The sequence below is a fragment of the Clytia hemisphaerica genome, unplaced genomic scaffold (assembly GCF_902728285.1).
Source record: "Clytia hemisphaerica strain Z4C2 unplaced genomic scaffold, Clytia hemisphaerica genome assembly, whole genome shotgun sequence".
Taxonomy (NCBI): domain Eukaryota; kingdom Metazoa; phylum Cnidaria; class Hydrozoa; order Leptothecata; family Clytiidae; genus Clytia; species Clytia hemisphaerica.
In genome coordinates, this window is record NW_027103316.1 from 88,020 (window position 1) to 115,664 (window position 27,645).

The 27,645-nt window shown below is 36.0% G+C and overlaps 2 protein-coding genes across 3 annotated transcripts in view; both read right to left on the reverse strand.

The window, feature by feature from the left end:
* Nucleotides 1–1,797: 1,797 nt before the first annotated feature.
* LOC136813846 (transcription initiation factor TFIID subunit 1-like) overlaps nucleotides 1,798–27,645 on the reverse strand; it is a 43,294-nt gene continuing 17,446 nt past the window's right edge. Inside the window, exons 18-44 of one of the 2 annotated variants that reach the window (XM_067070348.1) lie at nucleotides 27,482–27,610; nucleotides 27,156–27,240; nucleotides 26,743–26,839; nucleotides 26,284–26,407; nucleotides 25,894–25,993; nucleotides 25,358–25,395; nucleotides 24,909–25,045; nucleotides 24,599–24,658; nucleotides 24,131–24,284; nucleotides 23,645–23,838; nucleotides 23,025–23,077; nucleotides 22,740–22,819; nucleotides 22,494–22,535; nucleotides 21,601–21,657; nucleotides 21,217–21,309; nucleotides 20,365–20,449; nucleotides 20,051–20,118; nucleotides 19,841–19,903; nucleotides 19,633–19,689; nucleotides 18,695–18,787; nucleotides 9,527–9,611; nucleotides 9,081–9,148; nucleotides 8,573–8,759; nucleotides 8,167–8,283; nucleotides 7,235–7,390; nucleotides 5,988–6,194; nucleotides 1,798–2,770 (exon numbers count right to left, since the gene is read on the reverse strand). In XM_067070348.1, coding sequence (XP_066926449.1) covers nucleotides 2,526–2,770; nucleotides 5,988–6,194; nucleotides 7,235–7,390; nucleotides 8,167–8,283; nucleotides 8,573–8,759; nucleotides 9,081–9,148; nucleotides 9,527–9,611; nucleotides 18,695–18,787; nucleotides 19,633–19,689; nucleotides 19,841–19,903; nucleotides 20,051–20,118; nucleotides 20,365–20,449; nucleotides 21,217–21,309; nucleotides 21,601–21,657; nucleotides 22,494–22,535; nucleotides 22,740–22,819; nucleotides 23,025–23,077; nucleotides 23,645–23,838; nucleotides 24,131–24,284; nucleotides 24,599–24,658; nucleotides 24,909–25,045; nucleotides 25,358–25,395; nucleotides 25,894–25,993; nucleotides 26,284–26,407; nucleotides 26,743–26,839; nucleotides 27,156–27,240; nucleotides 27,482–27,610 — 2,874 coding nt within the window. In that variant the 3' untranslated portion in view covers nucleotides 1,798–2,525. Of the gene's footprint in view, nucleotides 2,771–5,987; nucleotides 6,195–7,234; nucleotides 7,391–8,166; nucleotides 8,284–8,572; nucleotides 8,760–9,080; nucleotides 9,149–9,526; nucleotides 9,612–18,694; nucleotides 18,788–19,632; nucleotides 19,690–19,840; nucleotides 19,904–20,050; nucleotides 20,119–20,364; nucleotides 20,450–21,216; nucleotides 21,310–21,600; nucleotides 21,658–22,493; nucleotides 22,536–22,739; nucleotides 22,820–23,024; nucleotides 23,078–23,644; nucleotides 23,839–24,130; nucleotides 24,285–24,598; nucleotides 24,659–24,908; nucleotides 25,046–25,357; nucleotides 25,399–25,893; nucleotides 25,994–26,283; nucleotides 26,408–26,742; nucleotides 26,840–27,155; nucleotides 27,241–27,481; nucleotides 27,611–27,645 lie in introns of both variants that reach the window. The other variant, XM_067070340.1, reaches the window with a different exon arrangement.
* LOC136813762 (beta-1,3-galactosyltransferase 5-like) lies at nucleotides 10,989–12,658 on the reverse strand. Its single transcript, XM_067070259.1, has one exon. The coding sequence runs from the start codon at nucleotides 12,575–12,577 to the stop codon at nucleotides 11,492–11,494; it is 1,086 nt and encodes a 361-aa protein (XP_066926360.1). The 5' UTR covers nucleotides 12,578–12,658; the 3' UTR covers nucleotides 10,989–11,491.

Sequence of the window (27,645 nt, forward strand, 5' to 3'; positions counted from 1 at the left end):
ACAAATTAGTTGGAAAAACGGAGGAGAGTGATCGATTTTGATTATTTTGTTGCTGTGGAAACGATACTCTGTACCGGAGAGTATATCATTTTTTTTCTCAAAAGGCCTCGAAACGATTTCGAGAGTTTTTACTCGGTGGGGGCTCGAGCAATGAAGTATAAGCCCGAAGGGCTAGAAGTCAAACTCTTTGGTAGGATTTGAAGCCAACAAAGCTCGGCGGGGCCTCGATTTGAATGAAATTTGTTCCTGAAGGGCTGATTTGTCAATAAAAGAGACCATTAACAGAAAAAAAGTGGCAAACGATATTATCCACCAGGATGCATGGTCTCTTATTTTCCCCCGATTTTCTACTTTCCTATCTTCCATCCTGATTTTCTGACTTTTTCAAGTGTTTCTAAGTTTTTTTCTTTGAAATTTGTCTGTACCTGCACTGGAGAAATAGGTCTCCGAGATAGGAGGCACCAAATGCAAGCAAACTTGTTTTTAAATCCAAATGCCTACACGTTTTTTTTATTAGAACACCTAAAATTTGACTGAGCCTGGATGTGCTTATTTTTTTAGAAATTTTAAGACTAAAATGTTCTTAAAATGCGTTCTTACTTTTTCAGACTACTCTAAATCGACAATATCATGCAAAATAAAGAGCACTTAAAATTGGTAATATTTGGACAATATTTGACTCTCGATTTTAGAAAATCCATCCTTAAGTTCGGTTAAAACTGCTTGAGAAGGGGAAAAATTGTAGTTTCTTGTCATTTTTTTCTGAACTGAGGCTGGGCATGTTCTTACAATGTTCTTAATTTTCCGACGAATTTCAGCCTCATTGTTTTTATAAACTGGGTTCTAATAAAAAACCTGTAACCGCTTACGCCCCAAGACGTGGTATAGAACACTGCCATTCACAAATATTAATAGCGTGTAATTTACAGAATTTAATTTAAGAAATAAGTTCAAACCCTACTGGTGCACCTAAGGGATCCTAAGTTTCATAAGTCTCACGGTACGGGTGCTCCTAAAAAGACCTTCAGCCTTATTGTATTGCGTTTCTTGAGCTCCAACCTTAACCCTGATAATAACCGAACCCCCGTCTAGGTCTGCAGATTGAAATTTTTCACTTGCATCCTGGTGGATGATATCGTTTGCCAACCCAAAAAAAATTCGTTTCCATGCTCTGTAAAATACAAGTTGACCACCGCTGTCGGAACTCGGGACCAGTCCGTCTTTTACCGAAAATGCTCACTTTCAGCATAACCACTCGTTCGGTTTTGCTGAAATTTTGGCTGCAAGTTTGTATTATCATCAATACCTAAAACTTGTCACAATTTCAAGTCAATAGAATTTTCCAATCGCTAGATACAGTATTCTAAAGCTGTTTTAAGGCAAAAAAGGGGAATTTTTGGCCGGTCTGTAAGATACACGATACCAATAGGTCGCAAAAAATCGATCCTCTGCCCCAAAAATACATGTCACGTGGAGTTGCCTCACAAAATTTGAGTAAAAAAGTGAAAAAAGTTAGAGAGGAGTCCTATTTTTCGGTATTTTCAAAGAATGATGACGTCATCAGGTAGCGATGAAGTCATCAATGATGTCAAAATTTTCACCAAAGATGCCAATTCATATTTGTTTCCACACTTGCTAAATTTCAAGTCAATTGGATAAATATTTCAAAAGTTATCGTTTTTTTCAAGATGCCTAATACAGCTTACTCCATAAATCGAGCAAACCGTGTTCGAGTTAGTCCGTAGAGAAAAAGCAACGAGGACTCGACCAGGATACATGGTAGTACCTAGATCAATTAAACTGTAAAAAGTTTGTTTATCAGTGTTATTTTAATTTTAATGTTATGTTAAAAATTACATACAATAGTAAAAAATATATAATACAGGAGGGGTATTCCCCCATAACAACTGACCCTTATTCCATCTCACATTGATAGAGTACAGTACACATTGGATAAATTCTATTTAAATGGTGAGATGCAAGAAACTGGTCCACGTTCTGTAATAGCAAACAGCTCTGGAAAAATCAGCACGTTAATTCCTTCTTAAGCAATTTCATCCTTCATTCATGGAATTTTGCTTTTCTTAAAGAGTTCGCAATTCGATATTTTTCCATCAATTTTTCATCTATTTTCCATCTATTTCTCCTTATGAATGGAAATAGATATAGCTTCATTGGACAGATTGAGTTATATGCGATCGAGAGTCCATCCGTCAATGGTGTTTACTCAATGTCAGAAAAAACTTTCCTTCGAGACAATTAATTCAGACATTAGACACAGATGGAGCCGAAAATGTTTACGTTCATTCGCGCCGAACAAGATAATGATCGATATGCGAATAATCAATTGAGTCATGTGCGATCGAGAGTCCATCCATCGACGGTGTTGTCGAAAAACTTTCGTTTGAGACATTTAATTCAAACACCAGACACGTTCGTTTTTCAACAATGTTGTCTTTCTTACGAGCAAGATATTGATCGATATGCGAAGAATGAGTCGAGTCATAAAACACAAGGATCTTCTATCACCATCCACTTTCAGCCACATCTTCGAAATCGACATCCTCCTCCTCATCACTGAGAACTGGTTGTTCAAGCGATTCATCTTGTTGCTCGCCACTAACATTATTCTCTTCATCTGCATCTCCCATTTGTTCATTGGATCCATCCATGTCTTGTTGTGATTGGTCTTCTTCCTCATCACGTGTGACGTCATCATCGCGTGTCATGTCACGTGTGTCGTCATCCATTTCAAAGTCTTCTTCTTCACCTGTATGAGAAGAACACAATCAAATAAATCAGTCTTAAAGTAATAAAGTCAGTACAGTATTAAAGAGAGTACATTCATTAAGTGGATTAATTTTGGTGATAGATCAATTTCGTAAAACTTGCCGGGAATTTAATTTGGTGAATATGAAGTTTTGAGACACTGAAAAAAGTGAAAATTACTAAAAAATATACTAACAAGTTGTGATTTTTCACATAATATTATTTTTGTTAAATTTGGCAGGGGTTTAATTTGGCGAGTGATTGGTGTTTGAAATTTTTGTGAGGATTTAATTTGGCAAGTTTTGTTTTGATTCGCCAAATTTAATCCCTTGCCAAATTAGTCCAAATTAGAGACCCAAAATAGTCTATTTTGTAGTGTATAGTTTATTCTCTATATTCTTGTTTTATTGGAGGAGTTTTAGGAAAATCGAGAAAATTTGAGTTGTAAAGACATTTGATTCATGGAGGTGCGGCGAAATGGAAACTCAACTGTTACATCTACGCTACGTGGTAGTGAGCTTCGTTTCAGACAGGAAATGGATCTTACATAATAAATAATCTCAGATTCTTAATATTTTATCGAATGTTGAGGCAGGAGTCCTTTTTTCTTTTTTCTCTGAGATGGAAGCGTACTAGGTACACATTTTTTATCTCCAATTTTCGAGTGAGGTCTGTGGTTGCTTAGTCTTCTAGCTCATTTTCTGAAAAAATTGCTTTGACCACACCTGATATTATACCATATTTATGCTTATTGGGTCAACGGCTATCGTTTGCCATGCTTAGATAATCTTTAAAAAATTGGCAAATTTCAGGGCTCGAGCCTTAGTAACCTGGTTGCTTATAAAGAAAACAAGCAACATGCTGAATGGACCTACCTGATGATGAAAGTTAGTTAGCAATGCGAAAAGAAAAATGAATCAATCATTCAGAAAATATAGCATTTAGCGAAAATACACAACACAATAAATTCATCATTGGTTGTTGATGGGGGAAGAGAGAAGGGTTGTAGGGAAAAAATAAATAGGAAGTTCTGGTCGCAAAAATCAGTTTTATTGACAATTGAATCATGCTTGATGGTGAGCATTGTTATCAATAATGTTTTTGTGTGAAAAACATAGAAATACAAGGAAAAAATCCAATGAAAATCTGCAAAAACGGCGATTTCCGGCAATACCGGAAAAAATTTTTCTCAAAAATCGAACTAGGTCATTTTTGAGCACATTGCGAATACGAATCTTTCTGCAAAAAAATCAGAAAAAACTAAAAGTGAAAATTCGAGAAAAAGTCAAAAAACCGGTTTTTCCGGCATATTTCCGGCATATTTCCGGCATTTTCGGCCGGAAAAAAATGTTTTTCAAAAATCGGGCTCCGTCACATTTTAGGTATTGTCATATTGCATCAGTGTGCAAAATTTCATAAAAATATATAAAGTACAGCTCGAGAAATTCAAGAAATACTGTCTTTCCGGCGAAAATAGGTTGTTCCGGAGACTTTTAAAATGGTTCCGGCTTCAAAAATCAATATCATTGAAAATTGAAACATGCTTGATGGTGGGCATTGCTATTGATAATGTCTTTGAATGAAAAAACAACCAATTATATGGAAAAGTCCCATGAAAATCTAGAAAAACGGCGATTTCCGGCATATTTCAGGCATTTTCCGCCAGAAAAAAATTTTTCTCAAAAATCTGACTTGGCCATGTTTTGGGCATTGTTAATACGCATCTTCGAGCAAAAAATCAGAAAAAAATAATGATAAAATCTCGAGAAAATGCCAAAAAACCAGTTTTCCGGCATATTTCCGGCATTTTCGGCCGGAAATGAATTTTTTTGAAAATCGGGCTCCGTCACAATTCAGGTATTGATATTTTGCATCAGTGTGCAAAATTTCATGAAAAAATATAAAGTACAGCTCAAGAAATTCAAGAAATACCGTTTTTCCGGCGAAAATCGGCTGTTCCGGCGATTTTTAGAAAGTTCCGGCTTCAAAAATCAATTTTATTGAAAATTGAAACATGCTTGATGGTGATCATTGCTGTTAATAATCTTTTTGAATGAAAAAACAACCAATTATATGGAAAAGTCCATTAAAAATCCAGAAAAACGGCGATTTCCGGAATATTTCCGGCATTTTCAGCCGGAAAAAAATTTTTCTCAAAAATCGGACTAGGCCATGTTTTGGGCATTGTTAATACGCATCTTTGAGCAAAAAATCAGAAAAAACTAATGATGAAATCTCGAGAAAATGCCGAAAAACCAGTTTTTCCGGCATATTTCCGCCATTTTCGGCCGTAAAATTTTTTTTTTCGAAAATCGGGCTCCGTCACATTTTGGGCATTGCCATTTTGCATCATTGTGCAAAAAATTAGAAAAAACTAATGAGCCGATCCCGAGAAAAGCTGGCAACAGACGAACGAACGAACGAACGAACGAACGAACGAACGAACGAACGAACGAACGAACGAACGAACGAACGAACGAACGAACGAACGAACGAACGAACGAACGAACGAACGAACGGACAAGGGTTAATTTAAAGGACTACCTTAGGTATGTCCAAAAAGTGTATATAGTGAGGTCTGGTAGCACATAAAAACGTAGGAATACTTCAGATGGTGATAAAAGCATGAAATTTGGCACAGATGATCCTTAGAGGATCCAAAACTTAATTTTAAACAGTAACACCGAATTTTGCCACCTGGCCACCTGCCAGATGACGTCATCAGGCGGCTGTGCAAAAAATCATTATTTTGAAAATATTCAAAATCTGATTGCTCCAGCGGAAAGAGCATGAAATGCTGATGAAAATCGAGGTATAAAGCATGCCTTTAAATATTTCTATCAAAAGTTATGGAGGTTGAAAGTTTTGTGATGACGTCATCACAAGCCTTTCCAGGCAAAACTTAAAAACCTTGTAATTTTGGAGCAAATTGACCAAAGACCCAAGCATCAGAAAGAACTTAGAATTTTGACATGGATTCATGTATAAAACACCAAATTTGGTCAACTAGTTTCGTTATTACGGGATTTTTGAATATTTTCAAAAAAATAAATTTTTGCCCAGCCACCTGATGACGTCATCTGGCAGGTGGCCAGGTGGCAAAATTTGGTGTTACTGTTTAAAATTAAGATTTAGATCCTCTAAGGATCATCTGTGCCAAATTTCATACTTTTATCACCATCTGAAGTATTTTTGTGCTAACAGACCTCACAACTTACCATCGTCAAGAGGGATGTCATCATCACCATCATCCAGGGGAATGTCGTCATCAGATTCATCTTCATCGTCTTCATCACTATGCACCAGATCTTGCAATAGCAAATCCACAATGTTACCCACATTCCCTCCTGCGGTGGATGCTCCTCCTCCTGGTCGGCCACTCTCGCCACCCTCCATCGTAGTGGGGAAAAAGTCGGATTGGAAATCTAGAAGCAAAATATCAGTTTATGAGTATTGATTTAGGGGATGCTAATCGTGTATTCAAACCTGTTTCAGTTTTCTTTAAAAAGGTTTATAGAAATCCAATGATTGTACTAACCTCTGGCCACTAAAATCTTTAATTCAAATTTAATGAAATTTAAAGATCTATTATATAAAACTTATTTATCAAGCTTAAGTTTCTAGAACTCAAAAACAGAAAGACTGGGGTAATTCTCAGGCGGGAATTTTTTATACGACCAGTATCCCGTATATCAGAGATGGGTGCAGCCTAAGTATTAGTAGGGGGAATTTTGTTCGATTTTTTGGAATCGCTCGACTGTTTTGTTAGAAGCACTTGTTATACATTTTTGGAAAGCTAAGGGGTAGGGGAATCGAAATTACTATGTTTCCAATTTTTTTTCGGACACTATGGTGTGATTTTCGGACAAATATGACGGTCTCAGGCAAAAATCATAGGGTTAAAAATTAATGAAAATTTTAACTCGAGAAAACGGAGACCTGTTGTATATTTTTGGAAAGCTCTCAAAAAATTAAGATTAGAGATATATTGCAAGTATAGGTGATTTCTGTACCTAACTCGAGATATTAACCCTTGAAAACCGTGTTTTTCAGCCAGAAACAGCTATTTTGTCCAGTTTTTGCGCTTTTTGAAGCTCAATATCTCGAGTTAGGTACTGAAATCACCTATACTTGCAATATATCTCTAATCCTAATTTTTTGAGAGCTTTCCAAAAATATACAACAGGTCTCCGTTTTCTCGAGCTAAAATTTTCATTAATTTTTAACCCTATGATTTTTGCCTGAGACCGTCATATTTGTCCGAAAATCACACCAAAGTGTCCGAAAAAAAAATTGGAAACATAGTAATTTCGATTCCCCTACCCTTTAGCTTTCCAAAAATGTATAACAAGTGCTTCTAACAAAACAGTCATGCGATTTTACAAAATGCCCTCTACTATATAGGATAATTGAGCAGGCGGACACTCTAGTTCAATCACATTATCACTTCAATGAGCACACATACCATCAAAGTTTTCTGGTCCATCAAACTCAGCACCGCCAGTGTATTGATACTCTTCCATACCAGCAGCTGTATATCCTCCACCTTCAACCATCCCTCCAACTGCAAGCTCTCCATCACCGTCTTCTCCAATCTGTTGAAACACTTGTGAAAAATCACCTATAAAAATGAAAAAGGTATTCAACATTTTATGAAAAAGGTTTTCAAGATATTCTGAAAAAGGCTATCACTGTGTCTCACTAACATTCTTTCGATTGGTAGTGTGAAGGTTTCAATTACAGACTTGCACCGCATTTGATTGTGTTCGAATCCCAAGCACTTCATTCAAGGCAGGGTGTTAGGGAAATATGGTGATAGACTCTCTAACTTCACTCAAGATTTTTATTATCGGATTTGCTGACCTATATGGAATTTTTGAGATTATTTTTCAGATTGCTTTGGTCATCAACATTGATGTGATGGCATTAATGACAGAGGTGGTTTTAAATTTAATGCCAAATTCATATTTCAAAAACTGAATGTTTACTAAAGAAATCTTCAAACTTGTAGGTGCGTTATAATACTAGGGGGGGGGGGGGTTTCAGGGGGGTACCCGATTCCGCAATTCCGTCAATTTTTTCTCCAATTTCCGTCAAACCGTCTTAAATTGAACCAAAATTCCTTTGAAATTCAATATTTTTGTCGAAAATTCCGCAAATTTTGTACCAATTCCGAAATTCCGCAAATTTTTTACCTAAATTCCGTTTTTCCGCACTAAAATTGTCTAATTTTCCGTCTCCGTCAGAGAACCCAATTTCCGTAATTCCGTCTAAATTTTCGCCAAATTCCGCCACTCCGTCCGAAAAAAGGGCCGATTCCGCTCCTCCGCCAACCATGAAACCCCCCCCATACTACCTTATTCAAAACAACTTAAACCTAAACAATAAACTTCATACCAGCATCGGGTTGAACGAGACCATCTTGTTGTTGTTGCTGTTGTTGTTGTGCATATTGTTGCAGCATGCTTTCATCTCCTTCGACATCTATAAATTCATCTTCGTTACCAGCTTGCACTGAGTATAAAAGAAAGGCGGGTTGCTTTCAATATAGCTTCAATTGTATAAATTCAAGTCGAAGTTTAAATTTAGGGTTCATTCAAAAACATACAAAAACTATTTGTTTATTCTATTCCTGCTGAAAAAATGTTAGCCAGTCACTTCTCGAATACCATCAGCAAAACTTGATTTATCTAAATTCGTCAATCGATTTTTTTCAACCTTAAGTAAGGGATACTTAAAGTTGAAAAAAAATCAAGCAAACTTGGAATCTTGTAATACCTTTCACAAAAAATAATTGACATACCTTGGTTAGCCTCTAAGCTGTTCAAGTTGAACGGATCAGAATTATAATGGAACATGGACTGTTCACTAGGCTCTTCAGCGATATCAGACATGGCACCAACACTTGGAGGGTTTGTGTTGACACCACTACCATCATCTAGAGGTCCATGCAGTAAATCGTTCTCGAGTTGTGATAACTTCTCGTCGTGCTAAAATGGAAGTTGAAGTAACAAGGATAAGTTCGAGAGGCAGTGAAATACTAACTGAAGACTGTCAATCACGTCTTTTGAGAAGAAAAGTTGTGACGGCTCAACGTTGAGTTGACGCTTTCTAATTCGACTTTCTACTGTCCTATACGCTTCATTATTTGATAATAGTTTTGCTGGTTTCTTCAACTACTGAAGCAACTCCTTCTTTTGTTTTCCTTTAGTTAAGTCAATATCTTATCTAGGCTTACTTTCTAGAATCAAACACTAACCAGTCGTAATTTTTATCCTATACTTTTATATCACTAAAAAGTCGTTCCATACCTGGGCCAAATGTTCTTCACACACTTTGGTTAATTTCTCAGCTGTCTTTGTAAACGCATGCTCAGCTCCTACAATCAAGAAATGAAAAAGAAAAGGAAATTCAAAATCGAGGAATTTGAGGATTCACGTACATTATTGTAATCTTGATTTGATCAGATTTCAACTCGAAACTTTGTGGAAGGATCCTTTACAACCGTCAATTCAATCTCAGCTTTTAAATTAGTCTAGCAAGCTAGACGACTAATTCAGACATAGTAGAAATAAAGTAAAAAGTAATGCAGGGAACAATTTTTGTTTATACAAACTAAATCCCGTAACAATAATCGTATTATCATATAACGCCTATACTACTGTATTACACGCATTATAAATGACTCCAGTCTACTTTTACATCTTAGAAAATCAAACATACAGGAAAGTACTACCGAAGTGACATTGAAACTTACCGTTATAACTGAGACTGTTGGTGTAAAGGAGCGTGACGTCACTCATGAACCGCTCTCGATTCGGGTAAAGATGTTGTTGACAGCGCTGATGAAAAAAAAACAACATATTCATCTACATTGTGCCTTTTTCCATTAGGGTGAACATTTTACATTGTACTCCACAGAATCAGGAGGAGGGGGGACATTATATCAACGGATACTTTAAATAAATCTTAGAACTGCCGAACTATGCAGGATATCCACGTAGCTTCTCGATTCTGCAGGAAGCGGAGTAAAAATCAAAATCTGTGGAAAAGGCACATTGCAGATAAACTTGATCCTGCCTCAGCTCTGAGTCAATGTTTATTGAGGGTAAAATAAAGTCAGTTTCAGATCTCCATTTATATTGTCCAAGACTCAGAGCCTTAGAGAAGAATGGGCTTGAGGAGACTTTCAAAAGTTTGAGGGTGTTGGAACTGTATATCATATCAAGGTTTCAGTAACCTGAGATCAGATCGTGATTGTTTTCTGCCCACCACGCTAAAGTTCTAAATGGATGGGTGAAAAGAAACAATCTGACGAATATGCTATCTTGAATTTGGACCACGCTCGTCTAATAGGATTGGGAATAAAAACAAAGTTGCGTGACTTTGTTTAAAAATAGGGCGCCGTGTCAGGAAAATTTCGTTTGTGACTTTCTGGCGCACAACAAGATTATTATTGTAGTATTTTCCACGGGAGGATTATTTTCCTCAGATGGTTAAATTTCAAGTGCCTTCACAGGTTTATCGTGCCAGTAAGAAAATTATGACCAGCTGTTATAAGGTTAGGTTTCTACACATGAAACAAAATCTAAAGATGAATGAAAGCAACAACATATTGATTTTTTCTCAATCAATTTTTTCAGACGTTTCGCAGCCTTTCCAGCTAACATCCTCAGTGAAATTAAAAACAAAATCTGTGCCTTTTTCCAGGAAAAATGATCTTTTTCTAATTCAGATAAAAAAATGTTAATTACACTGACTATTCAGTCATTATCATACAGGTTGGGCATAAAAATTGTAGCATGAAATCAATACAAGGAAAATCAAAACCAATATCAAACTACTAACAGTTACATATAGTAGGACTAGGAGAAAACGTTAACTCTTCTCTGTACACTAGGAATAGACCATTGAGTTAGAGACGAGACTCGCGCGTAGTTTTTACACAAACGCCAGTTCGAAACTAAAATCTATCGCTAGATTTCAAAAAATGTAGTCCTCCAAAACAAAGAAACCACTAGATACAATTCGTCGTCATGATTACGGCGCATTCTATGCGCGTTTTGAATGGGAAATAAGTAGGTTCAATTTCTCTTGCCTGAGAAGGGTTAAAGTTCGTGACATCCGTGACAGAATTAAGCACCAAAAAAATAAAATAAAAATTTTCAGCTAAAAAGAGATTACAACCTTAAAGAGATTATAAAAGTTTTTGTTTGTATGACTGATTTTTAAAATTAATAGCGAGCTTGCAACATTTTTAATTTTTTGCAACGGTTTTTAAAAGCATTAAAAGTAATGGTTATTACACGTAACCTAAGCCGAGGAAACCCGCGTTCGATCCAACTAGTAATACTATGATTCGCTTGGTCATGTGAAGGGGATCGGGTACACGTTTTTTTAATAAGAATATTCAACATTTTTAAAGCCTTTGGGTGTTCTTTACTTTTTGAGTTTTAAGCCTAAAAATGATCTTATTTTCGCTATTTTTAGAGTATTTTTGTGTTCTGGAGTCCGCAAAGCTTCTCAACATTTTGGCCATCGAAGCCTTATTTTCTTATATAGTTTATTCTTATAAAAAATGTGTACTGTATACTATTATACAAGAGTGTGAGTATATCAATAATTCGATTTTTGAATAGAAGTGCCTAGTAGATTTTAACTTTTGAAAACTAAAAAATTGCAATAATAACTAGGGGCTAAATGCTAAAACCAGAGTAGAAAATCATAAACTAGACTCAGTTAGTTTTTCCATACATTGATTGAAAATCACTTTATGATAAACAATGACAAACGCATAATATATGCAACGGCGTGGATTGTTATGCGGTAAAAATTGATTTTCATCTCTCCGTGACTTGATAACCCGAATTCCGATTCGGGGAACATTGGCTTTGTTCACTAGCATCCCGATATATACGTCATCTAAGCGAAACGGTTTTACCCAATCAAAATGTGGACGCATTTTTTCAACTACAAGTCGTGAAAGTATAAAACCCATCCCAGAAGCATATAATGGGTAGGTATCTTCGGCCCATTCTTCCTTTGAAACATACCATTTTGATTCTTTGTCTCGATTAACTTTAATGTCGGGATAAATAAGACCAGCGTACAACATATCAGCGTGTTGTAACATGAATGGGTCTGTGTAAACGAGTTTAAAAAGATTTGGAATGTGAATGAACACGTCATCGTCAGCTTTCATAAGGTATTTAAAACGACAATGCTCAACCGACCATGATAATCCCAGCATGACTCGCCTACCCAAATCAAAATAATGTTCAGTGCGATTCGTAATCAACATATCTTTAAACTTTACCGATTCAACGCGAGCGTTGCTAATTTCTTTCGAATCAAATCCTGTCATGAAGTATACTTTATAACTGATGTCACCGTATTTTTGTCGGTGGGCGGTGAATCTGGCGGAATCACCCCAATTTGTGCGTATCGAGTGACGGTGGTCTTTATGTGAAATACCCGAGGTGACTAAAAATAAGATATCTCCTCGAAAAGTAGCAATGTCTTTAGAGTTGACGAGTTTGATGCTTGGTTCATTGCTATATGTGATTGATTCAGGTTTCGTAAGATAATCAAGCTCCTTCAAAACATTCGAGATTTCATTTTTATTTTTAATAAGATCGTTTTGTGTTTTTCTAATTTCTTCTTTGATTAGGTTCTGTACACCAGTGAATTTCTCTTCCAATTTATTCAATATGGCCTCCGAGTGACGCTGTTCCACAAAAACAAATGACCCAATTACCAATGCAAAAATCAAAGTTAACAAAACTTTCGAGCGACCTCTGGTGGGCATCTTTACTTAAACATTACTCAAAATAGAAATATATAAAAAAAAAAACCGTTCGTGCAATGACAGAAAAGCTCACTACCTCTATTCTACTGTGTTCGTGCGATAGATGAAAAAAACAAAAACAAAACCAAGTAGTAAAATGTCACAGTCGAGCTGTTAATTCCATAAGAAATTGGATTAACCCTTCCAGTATGTTCATTTTATTAAACAGCCGAACGTGCTAACCGCACTGGGATCCAATCCTGTGTCATTTTATTAATTCGTAAGCCCAATTGCTAATAAAAACAAGCTATATGCTGAATGGACCTACCTGATGATGAAAGTTAGATAGCAATGCAAAAAGAAAAATGAAAAAAAATCAGTCAGAAAATATAGCGCTTAGCGAAAATACACAACACAATACATTCATCATTGATTGTTGATGGGGGGGGGGGGAGAGGGAATGGTTGTAGGGAAAAAATAAATAGGAAGTTCTGGTCGCAAAATTCAGTTTTATTGACAATTGAATCATGCTTGATGGTGAGCATTGTTTTGTCTGAAAAATATAGAAATATAAAGAAAAAATCCAATGAAAATCTGCAAAAATAAAGAAATTCAAGAAATACTGTCTTTCCGGCGAAAAAAGGTTGATCCAGCGACTTTTAAAATTGAAACATGCTTGATGGTGGGCATTGCTATTAATAATGTTTTTGAATGAAAAAACAACCAATTATAGGGAAAAAGTCCAATGAAAATCTAGAAAAACGGCGATTTCCGGCATATTTCAGGCATTTTCCACCGGAAAAAAAATTTCTCAAAAATCGGACTCGGCCATGTTTAGGACATTGTTAATACGCATCTTTGAGCAAAAAATCAGAAAAAACTAATGATAAAATCTCGAGAAAATGCCAAAAAACCAGTTTTTCCGGCATATTTCCGGCATTTTCGGCCGGAAAAAGATGTTTTTCGAAAATCGGGTTCCGTCACAATTTAGGTATTGACATTTCATCAGTGTTCAAAATTTCATGAAAAAATATAAAGTACAGCTCAAGAAATTCAAGAAATACCGTTTTTCCGGCGAAAATCGGCTGTTCCGGCAATTTTTAGAAAGTTCCGGCTTCAAAAATCAGTTTTATTGACAATTGAATCATGCTTGACAGTGGGCATTGTTATCAATAACGTTTCTCTGTGAAGAAACAAAGAAATGTTAGGAAAAAGTCCAATGAAAATCTGCAAAAACGGCGATTTCCGGCATATTTCCGGCATTTTCGGCCGGAAATGAATTTTTCTCACAAATCGGACTCGGCCATGTTTTGGCGATTGCTAATACGCATCTTTGTGCAAAAAATCAGAGAAAACTATTCATGAAATCTCGAGAAAATGCCAAAAAACCGGTTTTTCCAGCATATTTCTGGCATTTTCGGCCGGAAAAGTACGTTAATTGAAAATCAGGCTCTGTCATATTTTAGGTATTGCCATTTTGCATCAGTGTGCAAAATTTCATGAAAAAATATAAAGTACAGCTCGAGAAATTCAAGAAATACCGTTTTTCCGTCGAAAATAGGCTGTTCCGGCGATTTTTAGAAAGTTCCGGCTTCAAAAATCACTTTTATTGACAATTAAACCATGCTTGATGTTGGGCATTGCTATCAATAATGTTTTTGTGTGAAAAAACAACGAAATATAGAAAAAAAGTCCGATGAAAATCTGAAAAAAAAAAACAAAACGGCGATTTTCCGGGATATTTCCGGCATTTTCAGCCGGAATAGAATTTTTCTCTCAAAAATCGGACTAGGCCATGTTTTAGACATTGTTAATACGCATCTTTGTGCAAAAAATCAGAAAAAACTAATGATGAAATCTCGAGAAAATGCCAAAAAACCAGTTTTTCCGGCATATTTCCGGTATTTTCGGCCGGAAAAGTACGTTAATTGAAAATCAGGCTCTGTCATATTTTAGGTATTGCCATTTTGCATCAGTGTGCAAAATTTCATGAAAAAATATAAAGTACAGCTCGAGAAATTCAAGAAATACCGTTTTTCCGTCGAAAATAGGCTGTTCCGGCGATTTTTAGAAAGTTCCGGCTTCAAAAATCACTTTTATTGACAATTAAACCATGCTTGATGGTGGGCATTGCTACAAATAATGTTTTTGTGTGAAAAAACAACGAAATATAAGGAAAAAGTCCAATGAAAATCTGCAAAAACGGCGATTTCCGGGATATTTCCGGCATTTTCAGCCGGAATAGAATTTTTCTCAAAAATCGGACTAATCCATGTTTTAGGCATTGCTAATACGCATCTTTGTGCAAAAAATCAGAAAAAACTAATGATGAAATCTCGAGAAAATGCCAAAAAACCGGTTTTCCGGCATATTTCCGGCATTTTCGGCCGGAAATGAATTTTTTTCGAAAATTTCCGTCACATTTTGGGCATTACCATTTTGCATCTTTGTGCCAAAAATTAGGAAAAACTAATGAGCCAGTCCCGAGAAAAGCTAGTAACGAACGGACGAACGAACGAACGAACGAACGAACACGGGTTAATTTATAGGACCTCCAAAGGTAGGTCCAAAAATGACGGAAAAACAGATACACAGATACATACACAGACATGCATTATCAGACTCTAGTTCAACTGAAGTTGAGAAGGGGAAGCATCTTGGGGGGGGGGAGTGTCCCCACCCTAAAATCTCAAGATTGACAAGTGTTGTGACCTTGAAAATCTTTTGGATTGCAAATATGCTATGTATATTTCCAGGAATTGGATGATTAATGGGCTGAAAAGGCCATTGAAAATGGTAACCCATCAAAGTGAGGGTTATTGTGAAAATATAAATTTGTAAGGGATTTTCCTTGCAAGTAAAAACACCATGCTAACTTGCAGTCAATACAATGCTTTGAAGCTTTGAAGTATGCAAGCTTACGTAAATGCTGATGCTGGCATTTCAAAAATTGATGACGTCCCATCAGGGGGGTAATTTATTTAGAAGGGACCTCGAGCTCTATCACAAGATGCTCGAAAGATTAAGGCAGTGAAAAAGGTAAACAAAGCTATTTGTGTGTATATGATTATGTAGAAAAGAGGCCTTCAATCCGTACACAGCTGAGCTGGCCTTTTTAGTAGTCCTTTTCGAAAACTTTAACGTTTCACCTACTCAACATAGAGCGATCAATTATTCAATAGGCTAATGGTTTTTATACGTGTGAAAATCGAAAATCCATATCGAAAAATAATGCGAAAAACTCACGAAAGCGAAAAAATCACTCGAAGAGTAAAATTTCAAGAAATTCCCATTCTCTTGTAACAAATCTTTTAAAAGAAATCGCAACTAGATCCTAACAAGCAACATGCTGAATGGACCTACCTGAAGATTGTAATAAGACAATTCAAAAATGACAAAAATAGTATGAAAATGCAGAATAATACAAGAGCAACTCGAGAAAGTCAAGAAATCCGGCGATTCTCGGCTGTTCTGGTAATTTTTAGAAAGTTCCTGTACGAAAATCAGTTTCATTGAAAATTGAACCATGCTTAATCGTGGACATTCTTATAAATAATGTTTTTGTTTGAAAAAAAACAAAGACATAAAACGAAAAAATATAATGAAAATCTGCAAAAACGGCAATTTCCAGCATTTCGTCACATTTTAGGTATTATCATTTTGCATCAGTGTGCAAAATTTCATAAAAAAATATAAAGTACAGCTCGAGAAAATCAAGAAATACCGTTTTTCCGGCGAAAATGGGCTGCTCCGGCGATTTTTAGAAAGTTCCGGCTTCAAAACTCAGTTCTATTGACGATTGAACCATGCTTCATGGTGGGCATTGCTATTAATAATGTTTTTGTGTGAAAAAACAACGAAATATAAGGAAAAAGTCTGATGAAAATCTGCAAAAATTGCGATTTCCGGCATATTCGACCGGAAAAGATTTTTTCTCAAAAATCGGACCCGGCCAAGTTTTGGGCATTACTAATACGCATCTTTTTGCAAAAAATCAGAAAAAACTAATGATGAAATCTTGAGAAAATGCCAAAAAACCGGTTTTTCCGGCATATATTTCGACCGGAAATGAATTCTTTTCGAAAATCGGGCTCCGTCACATTTTGGGCATTACCATTTTGCATCATTGTGCCAAAAATCAAAAAAAACTAATGAGCCAATCCTGAGAAAAGCTGGTAACAGACGGACGGACGGACGGACGAACGAACGAACGGACATGGGTTAATTTATAGGACCTCCACCGGGGCACCCGGAGGTAGGTCCAAAAAGTCCAATGAAAATACAGAAAAATGGCGATTTCCGGCATTTTCGGCCGGGAAAAATTTTTTTCTTAAAAATCAGACTCGGCCATGTTTTGGGCATTGTTAATACGCATCTTTGAGCGAAAAATCAGAAAAAACTAATGATAAAATCTCGAGAAAATGCCAAAAAAACAGTTTTTCCGGCATATATTTCGAAAATCGGGCTCCGTCACATTTCGGGCATTGCCATTTTGCATCATTGTGCCAAAAATCAGAGAAAACTAATGAGCCAATCTCGAGAAAAGCTGGTAACAGACGGACGGACATCGGTTAATTTATAGGACCTCCGAGGTAGGTCCAAAAAGATTAATGGAAGAAAGAGGAGGGAGGAAATGTAATTTCCACCTGCACTATCCTTAAGAAGAGAAAGTGATTTTACTCTTTTTATTACTAAGCTCGAGAAAATAGCTTTGACACCTAGGAACGGCTTAAGTAAATGTATCATCAGTACGCATTTTCAAAAGGAGTTTTTTTATTACCATCTAAAAACTAATGTGAATGAATGAAAAAGAATGGCAATAATCGATGAAAAATCCACTGAAAATGCTGAAAAATATGGATCCTGTACCGCCAACAAATGCTTCACGAATTAAATAATAAAGGATAATGACATGTTACAATGCAGGAAATGCCAGAGATTCGTTCATTATGCTTGTTCGGAGCTTCCCGCATTCAAATTCAGATTTGTCTGCAATACAAAAGCCGACACTTCGAATGTAAAAAATGTGTTACAGTCACGCAAATACTTTTGGAAAAAATCAAAACAAGTAAGCAAAGAGTCAGAAGTAACCAAATAACGCAAACAATAACGAAAGCAGAATGTCAAGATGGAGGTCAGCAAATATTTGAATCTGTTTTCAACACTAGATTGCATAATCTAGAGAAGAAAATGGAGGAACTTATGGCTATAACAAAGCAGACGTCGCTAAAGAACCAAAACGGGCAACATATGCAGATATCACGAAGGAAGAGGTGAAGAAACAAGAGGTTATCATTAAGAAATTTATCAAAAATGAACAAGCAACATGCTGAATGGACCTACCTAATGATTAACATCAGATGAAAATAAGAAAAAAGTGACAATAATTGTACAAAAATTCAGAATGGAAAAATAAAGCTTGTGTGTTGAATAATGTAAAACGGTAAAAAGGAATTTCCCCAAATACGAAAATCACTTAAACCATTTAGGCCCAAAAAACCTTTTAAGCTGTTTTTGGTCCAAATTTGCCCAAAAAAATTTTCCTTAATAATCTTGCTCCGTCACATTTTGGGCATTGCCATTTTGCATCATTGTGAAAAAAATCAGAAAAAAATTATGAGTAAACATTGAGAAAAGCTATATTTTCTTATTTGGTTAAAGGGAATTTCCCCAAAATACGAAAATCCGTCTTTTAAGGCGAATAAGAATTTTCCAGGAAAAACCACTTCAGCCATTCTTTAGAGAATCTTGCCCTCCCTCTTTGTACAAAAAATCAGAAAAAAGTAATTACAGAATTTTGCACAAAGTCCAAAAAACCCTATTTTTAGGTAGTTTTTGGCCCAAATTTGCCCAAATAATTGTTTTCTCAAAAATCGGGCTCCGTCACATTTTAGGCATTGCCATTTTGCATCATTGTGCAAAAAATCAGAAAAAAATAATGAGTCAACTTTGAGAAAAGCTAGTAACAGACAGACGGACGAACGAACGGACATGGGTTAATTTATAGAACCTCCACCGGGGTACCCGGAGGTAGGTCCAAAAAGGCTGATATTCCCAACCGAGTTGTTTCAACGTCAATATATTGTCCATTGAACGTTAAATGAACGTTGTGTGACAAATGGGTGAAAAAGATATTACCTGTTTAAGAGTTTCCAAATCCATGGGGCTTTTGATGACAGTATAATAATCAGGAACAATTTTGACAGGTACTGGCTGGTGAAATGGCCACGACTAAGAGAGAACAGTTATAAGCTTGAAAAGTTTGATAACAAAAAGGTCTCTATTACCTTATCGGGGAAAACTTCGTCGGTGAAAATTTTCGTCGGGGAAAAATTCGTCACTTGCTGGTAGTTGGTAAACGCATTAAGGCCGGGGAAAATTTTCGTCGGGGAAAATATTCGTCACTTGTCCAAAATTTCGTCACCTTTCCCCGACGAAGTTTTCCCCGATAAGGTAATTTCGTTATTAACGGTCGTTCTTCAGAAACTTACGCAAAATCGAAATCGAAAGTCTTCAATCCAAAAATCAATGAAAAAGGCCAAGTAAACACTAAAAACCCATTTTTACCCAATCTAATGTAGTTTTATTTGATTTTGTTAGTAGTTTAGTTGACACCTGCCATACTGAATTTGCGGGTTGTTTTTTGCAAAGTCTGTAGACCTTTTGTGTTCCAACTAAATGTTTGAAAACATTTTCTTTTCAACATTTTCGAAAAAGTTGACCATTTGCCAAATTACCTATGGTGGTATCAGTTTAGGGAATCTCCCAAGTGATTAAAATGGCCTTTGTTTCGTATTTTTAGGGAACTTTTGTCTGGGATTGTTCCCATGTCTTGTTAATCCACCTTTTTGATCGGAGTTTTTGGAGAAGTAGTGCCCTAATAGTAGCACTACTCAGTGTGGGTCATTTACACTTTAATGAAATATAAAAATGTTTTCACCCTCTTTTAGTAGTGGTACCATTAGGGTACCAGATTCCAAAAACTCCCATCAAAGAATTTGTTTTGCAGGGACTGAGAAACTGTATTTAGGGCGGGATTTAGGGTTTATATAAAAGTCAATGGCACCAACGCATACCTCAGGTATAGCTTTGAGACTTGATAGTACTTCACAAAATATGAATGTCAGTCCAACCTAATGAAGAATAAAGATATATGGGAAAGTCTGATGGACTTTGTTCTTCAATTTCATAGTCCACGTACACTTGCCAGCTTTCCAATCTATAACACTTCTTTCTTAGCTTCATGATAATTTGATTCTGTAACATGTACAAAACAACATTTACCTGCGGGTCTTCGTCCAGCAATGGGTTGATTTCTCTTTCAATCTCACACAAATCTTTCTCTTTCTAAAAAACGGAAAAACCTCTAAATATTGTTTGTAAGGGTGGAAAGTGTTAATTTCTACTGAAACTTTGCATATCTATTAGTTATGGAAAAACCTTTACCGACGAATTTTCTATCGATAAAGTATTTTTTTTAACTCTGATCCTTACCGCTTTGAGCTCTTCTCGAGCAAGATTGACCAAATTTTCCGCAACTTTCGTCAGAGGATGATGTTGTCCTATAAGCGCAATTGGTAATCATTAAACACCCTGTCTCTCCGCCTATCTCCAAAAAATAGCATGCCGGTGGCAATAGAAAGAATATTCGGATTCTAATCGGAAATTGCATTAACTTAGACTTGAAGAATTCATTGGCGACTTCGATATGTTGACAACAAAACAAAAGGGTTGTTTTTTAACAAGACTTTGATGGTCATTATAAACAAGATTCACTGCATCAAAAAGTCACATTGAAAGATATATACCATTATAAAGAAGACAATTGTTCATGATCAATGAAACATGCTCCAAGAAGTCATCACGTGTGTGGTAGATCCCTTTGTTGATATTCTGAAATGTTTAAAGGTTTTGCTTTTAAATAAGAGTGATATCGTTTGCTTACTCATCAATTTTAATTCACAAGCTTTTTCACATTGGATTGGCACGTGGAGCAAGATTGGTCGGAAAGGGAAAAGAAAAAAAATTCTTTGTCTTAACCAGCACAATATAACACTAGGAAGACACTGTCCCGATATGAAATATGTGTCTGATCTATAAAACGGGAACACTTATGTAAAAATAAAACTTTTAATGTAATGAGCTCCTCAGATGCAAAAGACCGTTTTTTATCAAACGAATTTGAAAACTTAAGTTATCACCCAGGCTGCACGCATCCCCAGAATCAATTTACACTAATTTCGGGGTAACCTTTTTGAATTGTGCTAAATATTTCCAGAAATCCCGAGAAATCCAATGATTGTATTAACCCATGTCTCATATAAAACTATGGCTTTAGGACATTTACATGTAAACCTAAAAAACACAAAGACGGGGGTAACTCTAGGACGGGAATTTGATACACGATACACAGCCCCTATATAAAAACATATCAGAGGTGATACGTGCAGCCTAGTAATCTCCCAGTCAAAGCATCCTGAGCTTGTCAACTAAATGGTAATAACTTATTGCTTTAGAAAGTTTACATGTAAATAATAAATGGAAAATGTTATGGTGTAGTGAAACTGAAAAAAACACAGTTTTTTGGAGTCCACTAATTACCCTCAACCTTTGAAGTCAACGCTGATAAAAAGCTAAACAATTTAAATGTATTCTCTTACTTCTTTAATGGTTTGTAGGTCCATTGGGTTTTTCACAATGTTATAATAATCAGGGACGAGCTTGGCAGATACTGGTGCGTGGAATGCCCAACTCTGAAATCATCACAACAAATATTGCTTTTCAAAACAAAGCTTAATAGAGGTGTGGTGTGTACGTCGTTACTATTGTAATAACTTATATATACCTTATTCAAAATTATTCAAAGTTTTTCCATTTATTTCAATTAACGTCTTAATATAAGAATATCTCCGTGGAAATTGTTCAGGTCATTTAAGAATAGGCTGCTGATATCCACTATCGGATTCGTGCTCCTTATAGAAAAATGTTGCAGACAACCACGCTAATCGGTCTTACAGTAGTCATTGGGGGATAAAAATACATACATCTGGTGCTTCTTTGAGTTTAGTCACGATATTCTCCAAGACCACATTGAAAGCAACCTGCAAAGAGAATGTGATAAAGTTCATATCAGGTTTTTATTACACAGGTGTTGATGTCATTAACTAATGTAAACATTAAAATATAATTTTCAAAGTATTTTTAGAATGTACATTCCTCATTTAGATCATGTAAAAAACGAATAGGTATCCTTATTACTTCGTCGCTGTAGCATATGGTAAAATATCCGGACAGAGGGCTGAACCCAGCCGGGTGAGAACAAAAGATTCCAAAATGGTACTTTATGTCTCTCCAATTGATGCTCAATAACTAAAGAGACAATTGATTGATGCTCGATAACCAAAGAGACAATTGATGTTCAATAACTAAAGAGACGGGTCATGGGTAAGTGGAGAAATGAAGGAAAAGGAGTAGCCCTCCTACCTTCGGGTAGACACAACCATGGTCGAAATATATTGAGATTTTAGTGTATTTTAACGTTTTTCAGAATTTAAAGTTCGGGCGAGAATTGGTATTTTAGCACTCCCACTTTCTTTCATTGAATATTTCGATTTTGGAGGGGTTGGGTGGCTTTTAGGCTATATTCCAAGCCTTATTGGAGCAGATTTGTGCTTTTAAATTCATTAGTCTCATGTTAAAACTCAGAGTTAAAACTCTACTTTCCAACTGTAGTTTAACGCGCTTAAAAATCATTTATGGTTTTTAAAATTTCACAGGGAAATCCCTTTTGTCTCAAAAATTTTTCCATGATTGCAGTTAAAGAAAATAGAGCCTTCAGGTCGCCCTCGACTTTGTTCGCTTATAATTACTACTGGGTTATATTTAGTACTGTAGTAGTCAATAAAGTACAGATAGTGAGAGTGTAAGAAAGACATACCACTGGATTAGTTCTTCGTCGATTTTTACTCTTGTGGTGTCGCTATGGAAACAAAAAAATTGAACAAAAGGATAAAAAAAATAATGTAGGATAATATTCCCATGAATCTTTTCGCGCATTGAGTGATATGGACAAGTCCTTATAGCTTTCCAGTTAATTAAAGGTTAAAAAAAATTATCCAAAGAGACTTTCACGAAAATATTTTCATTAAAATAAAGGCGGTGAGGCGGGAAATTGCCTACTTACAACAAGGTAGTCTGCGTCAGTTTGTGTTGAGGTTGTGGGGCGCCGCTTTTTCTTCACTGGCGGAGTCGCCACTGGAATGACTAAAAAAGCAATAAAATAAAGTTCCTACTACCAACTTACAGAAAAATTTCTTTCAGATTTTATCTCATGAATTAGCACTTGAATTTTAAACTTCAGAAATCACTCAAGCAACTACATAAAACAGACCATGTCATTTCAAGACCTCATTAACCCGCTAAAAAAAAGAAAATCTGGCCACAACACAAAAGTATGAACTGAGCTTACCGCTATCTTTGGGAATTCTTATTGTTAACGATTTACGTTTCATATCTTCATGACTAAAACAGAAAACACGAATTTTTAGGGGTAAATAATGGAGTAAATCACACCCTGGGTGACGTTCGGATAGGTTGGTTTATAGTGAGTTTTGAGTTCAGTCATCTAAGGTAACGTAACACATCGAAGGGATCTTCATTCAAATGCTTTTTTTTTTCCATTCATTCCATACAGTGCAGGACCGGCTGATTGTAGAACCCATAGAACGCATGAAAACATTTGAAAGACTCTCTCTTTTAAGCCCTCGATTACTAATCACATAAAACACGACTCTTTATAGAGAGTGACGCGAAGCCACTAATCAAACTAGAAAATTGACGTACATAATAAGAAAAGATGAAGTGAGTGCCTTGCCAAAAACCAGATATCGTTATTCGGTTTCTCGAAGTTATACTTTGGTGATTTTCAGGAAAAAAAGCTTGTCATGTGTTTTAACGCAAATTCGATTTTTTCGTTATTGCAAGAGACGTCAAAAAGTCCCCAAATGATCGTTACTGCGTAGAAAAAAAACCTGTGACGTCTAGTGTCGGATAAGAATGTTGGTTGGTAAGAAAAAAACAATAACTCACGCTTCTAGTAAAGCTTTTCCCAAAGTGATTTTGGTTCCCTCCACTTTAATGAGGTTGTCTTGTGAAGATAATTGAGACATTTCATCAGTATTGAAATCATCATCAGGACTGGTATAGTTGGTGGCTTCTGTGTATTTCGGACACATCTTGTTCGTCTTCATATGTCCGAAATCTCCACACGCTCCGCACCTCATCTAGAACAAAAGAAAAAAGAACAAAATGATCGCTACCTTTAAGGGGAAAATCTACATTTTGGTGACAGAGTGCTCCATATATTAACGTGGAGACAAGTGTCAATTTTATAACAATTCAGTCTGTTTCACGCCTTACAGAGATCATTGGATGTGAATTAAAGTCTTCGTTACTTTTTGAAAATCTTTGGTCACTTCGTCTCTTTCTTAAAAGCTTTATCGCTTTTCCCTGGCCAAGTTTTCCCTTTTAAACCGTGTTTTAAAACCGATTTGCGAGGAGAACTTTGAAGCTCACCACTTTAGTTGGTTTATCAGAAAGTGCATCCAATTTGGCTTGATCTTCAGCTGACGGTAGTTCAGTCGAATCGCCGGATTTGATGTTCTCTTGAAGTTGACGTAATCGCTCACGCTCTTCATTACGTTTGATACGTCGAAGTTGTTCTTGAATTCTAAGAAAGCATTATTCTCATAATTTTTGTTCTCTTAAAAATCGACTCCAAATGCTTGAGTCATAAGGGACACAAAGCAAGTCAGACGTACAGCGTCTTGTATTCTGAAAAACGATGCTTAGATCGCTTTGTTGAAAGAATCAAAAGCCACAAAGAATCGAAAAAAGTAAAGGCACATCCTCAAAATGGACCACACATGATAATCTATTTGAATGTCAAGCGAACGGGCGGCAAAGCCATTTTCATAAAAAAAACAAGATCCCATTATATTTTACACCATTGTCTATGCTGAGAGAGCAAATATTGATAGGTACCTTCTTCGTTCACGCCGCATATCTTCTTTGTGTTTTTCATCTTGACTCGCAAAAACTTCTCTGAAACATTAGAGAAATTAAAAATTAATTTGATTGTTTCACGTTCAATTCGAACTAGAACGGCGACACACTCAGCCTCAGATGTTGTGACCCTTTAAGATCGAAAGCCCCGTTGAAGTAATAACTGATTATTTCTTTTTTTCTAAAGGGTCCATGACTGTCAATTTTAACCATATTTCATATTGATATGCACTAGATACTTTAGCACTAATCAAATAAACTTTTTGAAGTAGAAAAGACTAATTCTTACCTGTAGTTTTTATCCCTTGTGACAATTCTCAGGTAAGCTTCGATGACGTTTGGATTTTTGACGGTTTCCGTTCGAACGAATTCTCGTCCACCTTCGTTAAACGTACGATGGATCATCAACCGTTTACCGACTCCAGGCTAGTGAAAAGGCGGCAGAAAGAATAATAAAATAAAAATAAAAGTCGTACCTACATACTGATAATATTTATTGATAGGAAAGAAGTATCATCAATTTATTCTATAGGGAATCGCGCCTAGAATGTTTGAGGGGGTACCCCCCAACGAGCGAAAAAATATATTTCACTGGAATTTCTCGAATTCTACTTTCTTAATTTTAGGGAATTCATGAAATCATAGAATGACTTCCCAAACACAACACTTTTGAATCTCAATCTTTTCGAAATTGAAGATTTTCCAATAAACTTCTGAAAAATCGAAAGCGTTTATTACCTCGAATATCGGAGTGGTGTCTTCTTTCTCTGGCGGAGCTGCTTCGAAAAAATAAAAGAATGAGAAGAAACGCTTATTAGTGAAAGGAGACAAAATAAGTAATATATATGTTTTGTAAAAAGTGGACACTTTGATACAGCCAACTCTCTCTATCTCGAACCTCTAAATTCGAATATGTCTGTAATTCGAACTTAATAATGGTCCCCTCTGAGCGGAAAGTAATGAATCCTATAAATCGAATCTTTCCCTCGTTCGAAGAAATCTCTTGATTCCTTGAAGATCGAATTAGAAAGAGTGAACTATGTTCATACCGAAAAATAGAGGTACACGTTTTTGTTAAATTTATAAGAACAATTTTATAAGAGCACCAGCCTCAGATTTAGGAATAATAAAAATTTAAAAACAATCTCAGACTCCGCCAAATTTAACTGGTCCTTTTAAAAAAACAAGCGTGTATCATTACAAAAGAAGTATCATATTGAAATAAAAGGACAAAAGATAAAAGTAAAATCTATAACGTAATCAATTGATTATACCATTGAGCTTAGGTGTTGAGGTTGCAACTTTGGTGTCTTTCTCTGATTTATCCTGACTCAGCAATTTTTGAAGTTCCCTTCGTTCTTCTTCTTCATGTTCCTAAAATTATTTGAAAAGGTTTGAGTTACTACTCACGGCTCCCAAGTCACATATCAAGGGTTTACATACGTAAATGCCAATAGATAATACTTAACGAAATAAGGAGCCACGGCCAAAATAGTCTAAATATTTTTTCAACTAACATGATTTTGAAAAAACACAAAAAAAAACTCGGCAAGCGTGGAAACTCTCCTGGTTGCGATCCCTAACTGAATCGGATTTCATAGAATTACGTCACCATATTAAGACTCTAGGAAAAAAGTGGTGACGCTAAGAGAACAATGACATACTTCTGATGATATTTTCTTATTGGACAACATGCTTTCCAAGTCTTTACCAAGGTCTTCAATGTCACTGCCCTCTTCACCACTACTTTCTTCGTCGGATGATAAGATGGCGTCTGATGACAGCACTCTGAAAGATGGAGGAATTTTAGTAGCAGGCTTCCTCACGTTTCAAACCATGCTAAATGTCTATGGTTTTAGTCTACGGTTATGAGTTAATTATCATTTATCTGAATTAAAGTATTATAATTTTTCCACAATGTCACCGTTACGGACTACAAGATATTTTCAATTCCAGAAATTATTAAACCTGTGGCATTTGAGCTGATTGATGTAATGAAAATTCAAGTATTCCTTATTTGAATATTCACAATAACAATTGACATTGCAAGGCTCTATAAAGTCTCTAGGAGCTATAGCATGATTAATGAAGTTGTGGATGTTTGAAGAGGGTTATTGTTTTACCTGTTTTGTAAATCGAAGATACGTTGACATTCATCTTTATATTTCTCTTGATGTTCGGCAACCGTGAAACGAGATCCACGCGCGAATTTATTCATCGCTATGAATGAATGAAAGAATCAATTATAATAATACCCATACTTTTGTAAGTCATTTCGAACGAAGGTGGTTATACTAGAGACTGCTAGAGAGGATTCGTATACACGATATTTAGAGAAGAAAAAAGTTTTGGAGTAGGGTGGAGTGTCCATAATTCGAATAATCACGAGAAACGAAATTGCTTTCGAAAATTCACAAAGGTTTGTTTTATCGATGCAAAACTAGTACAAGTTAAAGATAGACATTCGAGTTTATTGTTATATTGTATGGTGTTATATAAAACACTGTTTTATCATAGCTGTTGATAGCCAACTTACCAACTTCAGTAGTTCCTTGTTTGGCAGCAGCTGTCGACATCGTTCGCACTTTATCGATAACATCCCAACGCGACAGTTTTTCTATCTAAAAGGTGATACAAGATGAATATTTTTGGAGTTACCATAACAATGGTATATAATTGGATGGATAAAGTGATAACTTTGTAGTCAGTAGTAGCCTAGTGCTCATACCTCAATAGACACCTCTATCAAATGGCTCTTTCGAGGAAATACGTCAATGAAAAAATTCTCTATCTTAGCAAAGCATGATTCTCCAAAGTTATTGTAGCTTTTGTCGCTGTTAATTGAACTGTTACGATTATTACCTCTTCTTGCGAGACACCAAAATCTTTGAGTAAAAGACGCGCTTGTTTCAAATTTAAACGTCGTAAATCGGCGTCAGTACCCGTCACAAGTTTTTGTTTCTTCGCTTGTTTTTGTTCTTCTGTCTCATCCTGCGGTGAAAAATATGTATTTTTTAGAAAGGTGA

Coding starts and splice junctions, on each gene's coding strand:
- LOC136813762 (XM_067070259.1), bottom strand. CDS start 12,577: ATGCCCACCAGAGGTCGCTCGAAAGTTTTGTTAACTTTGATTTTTGCA.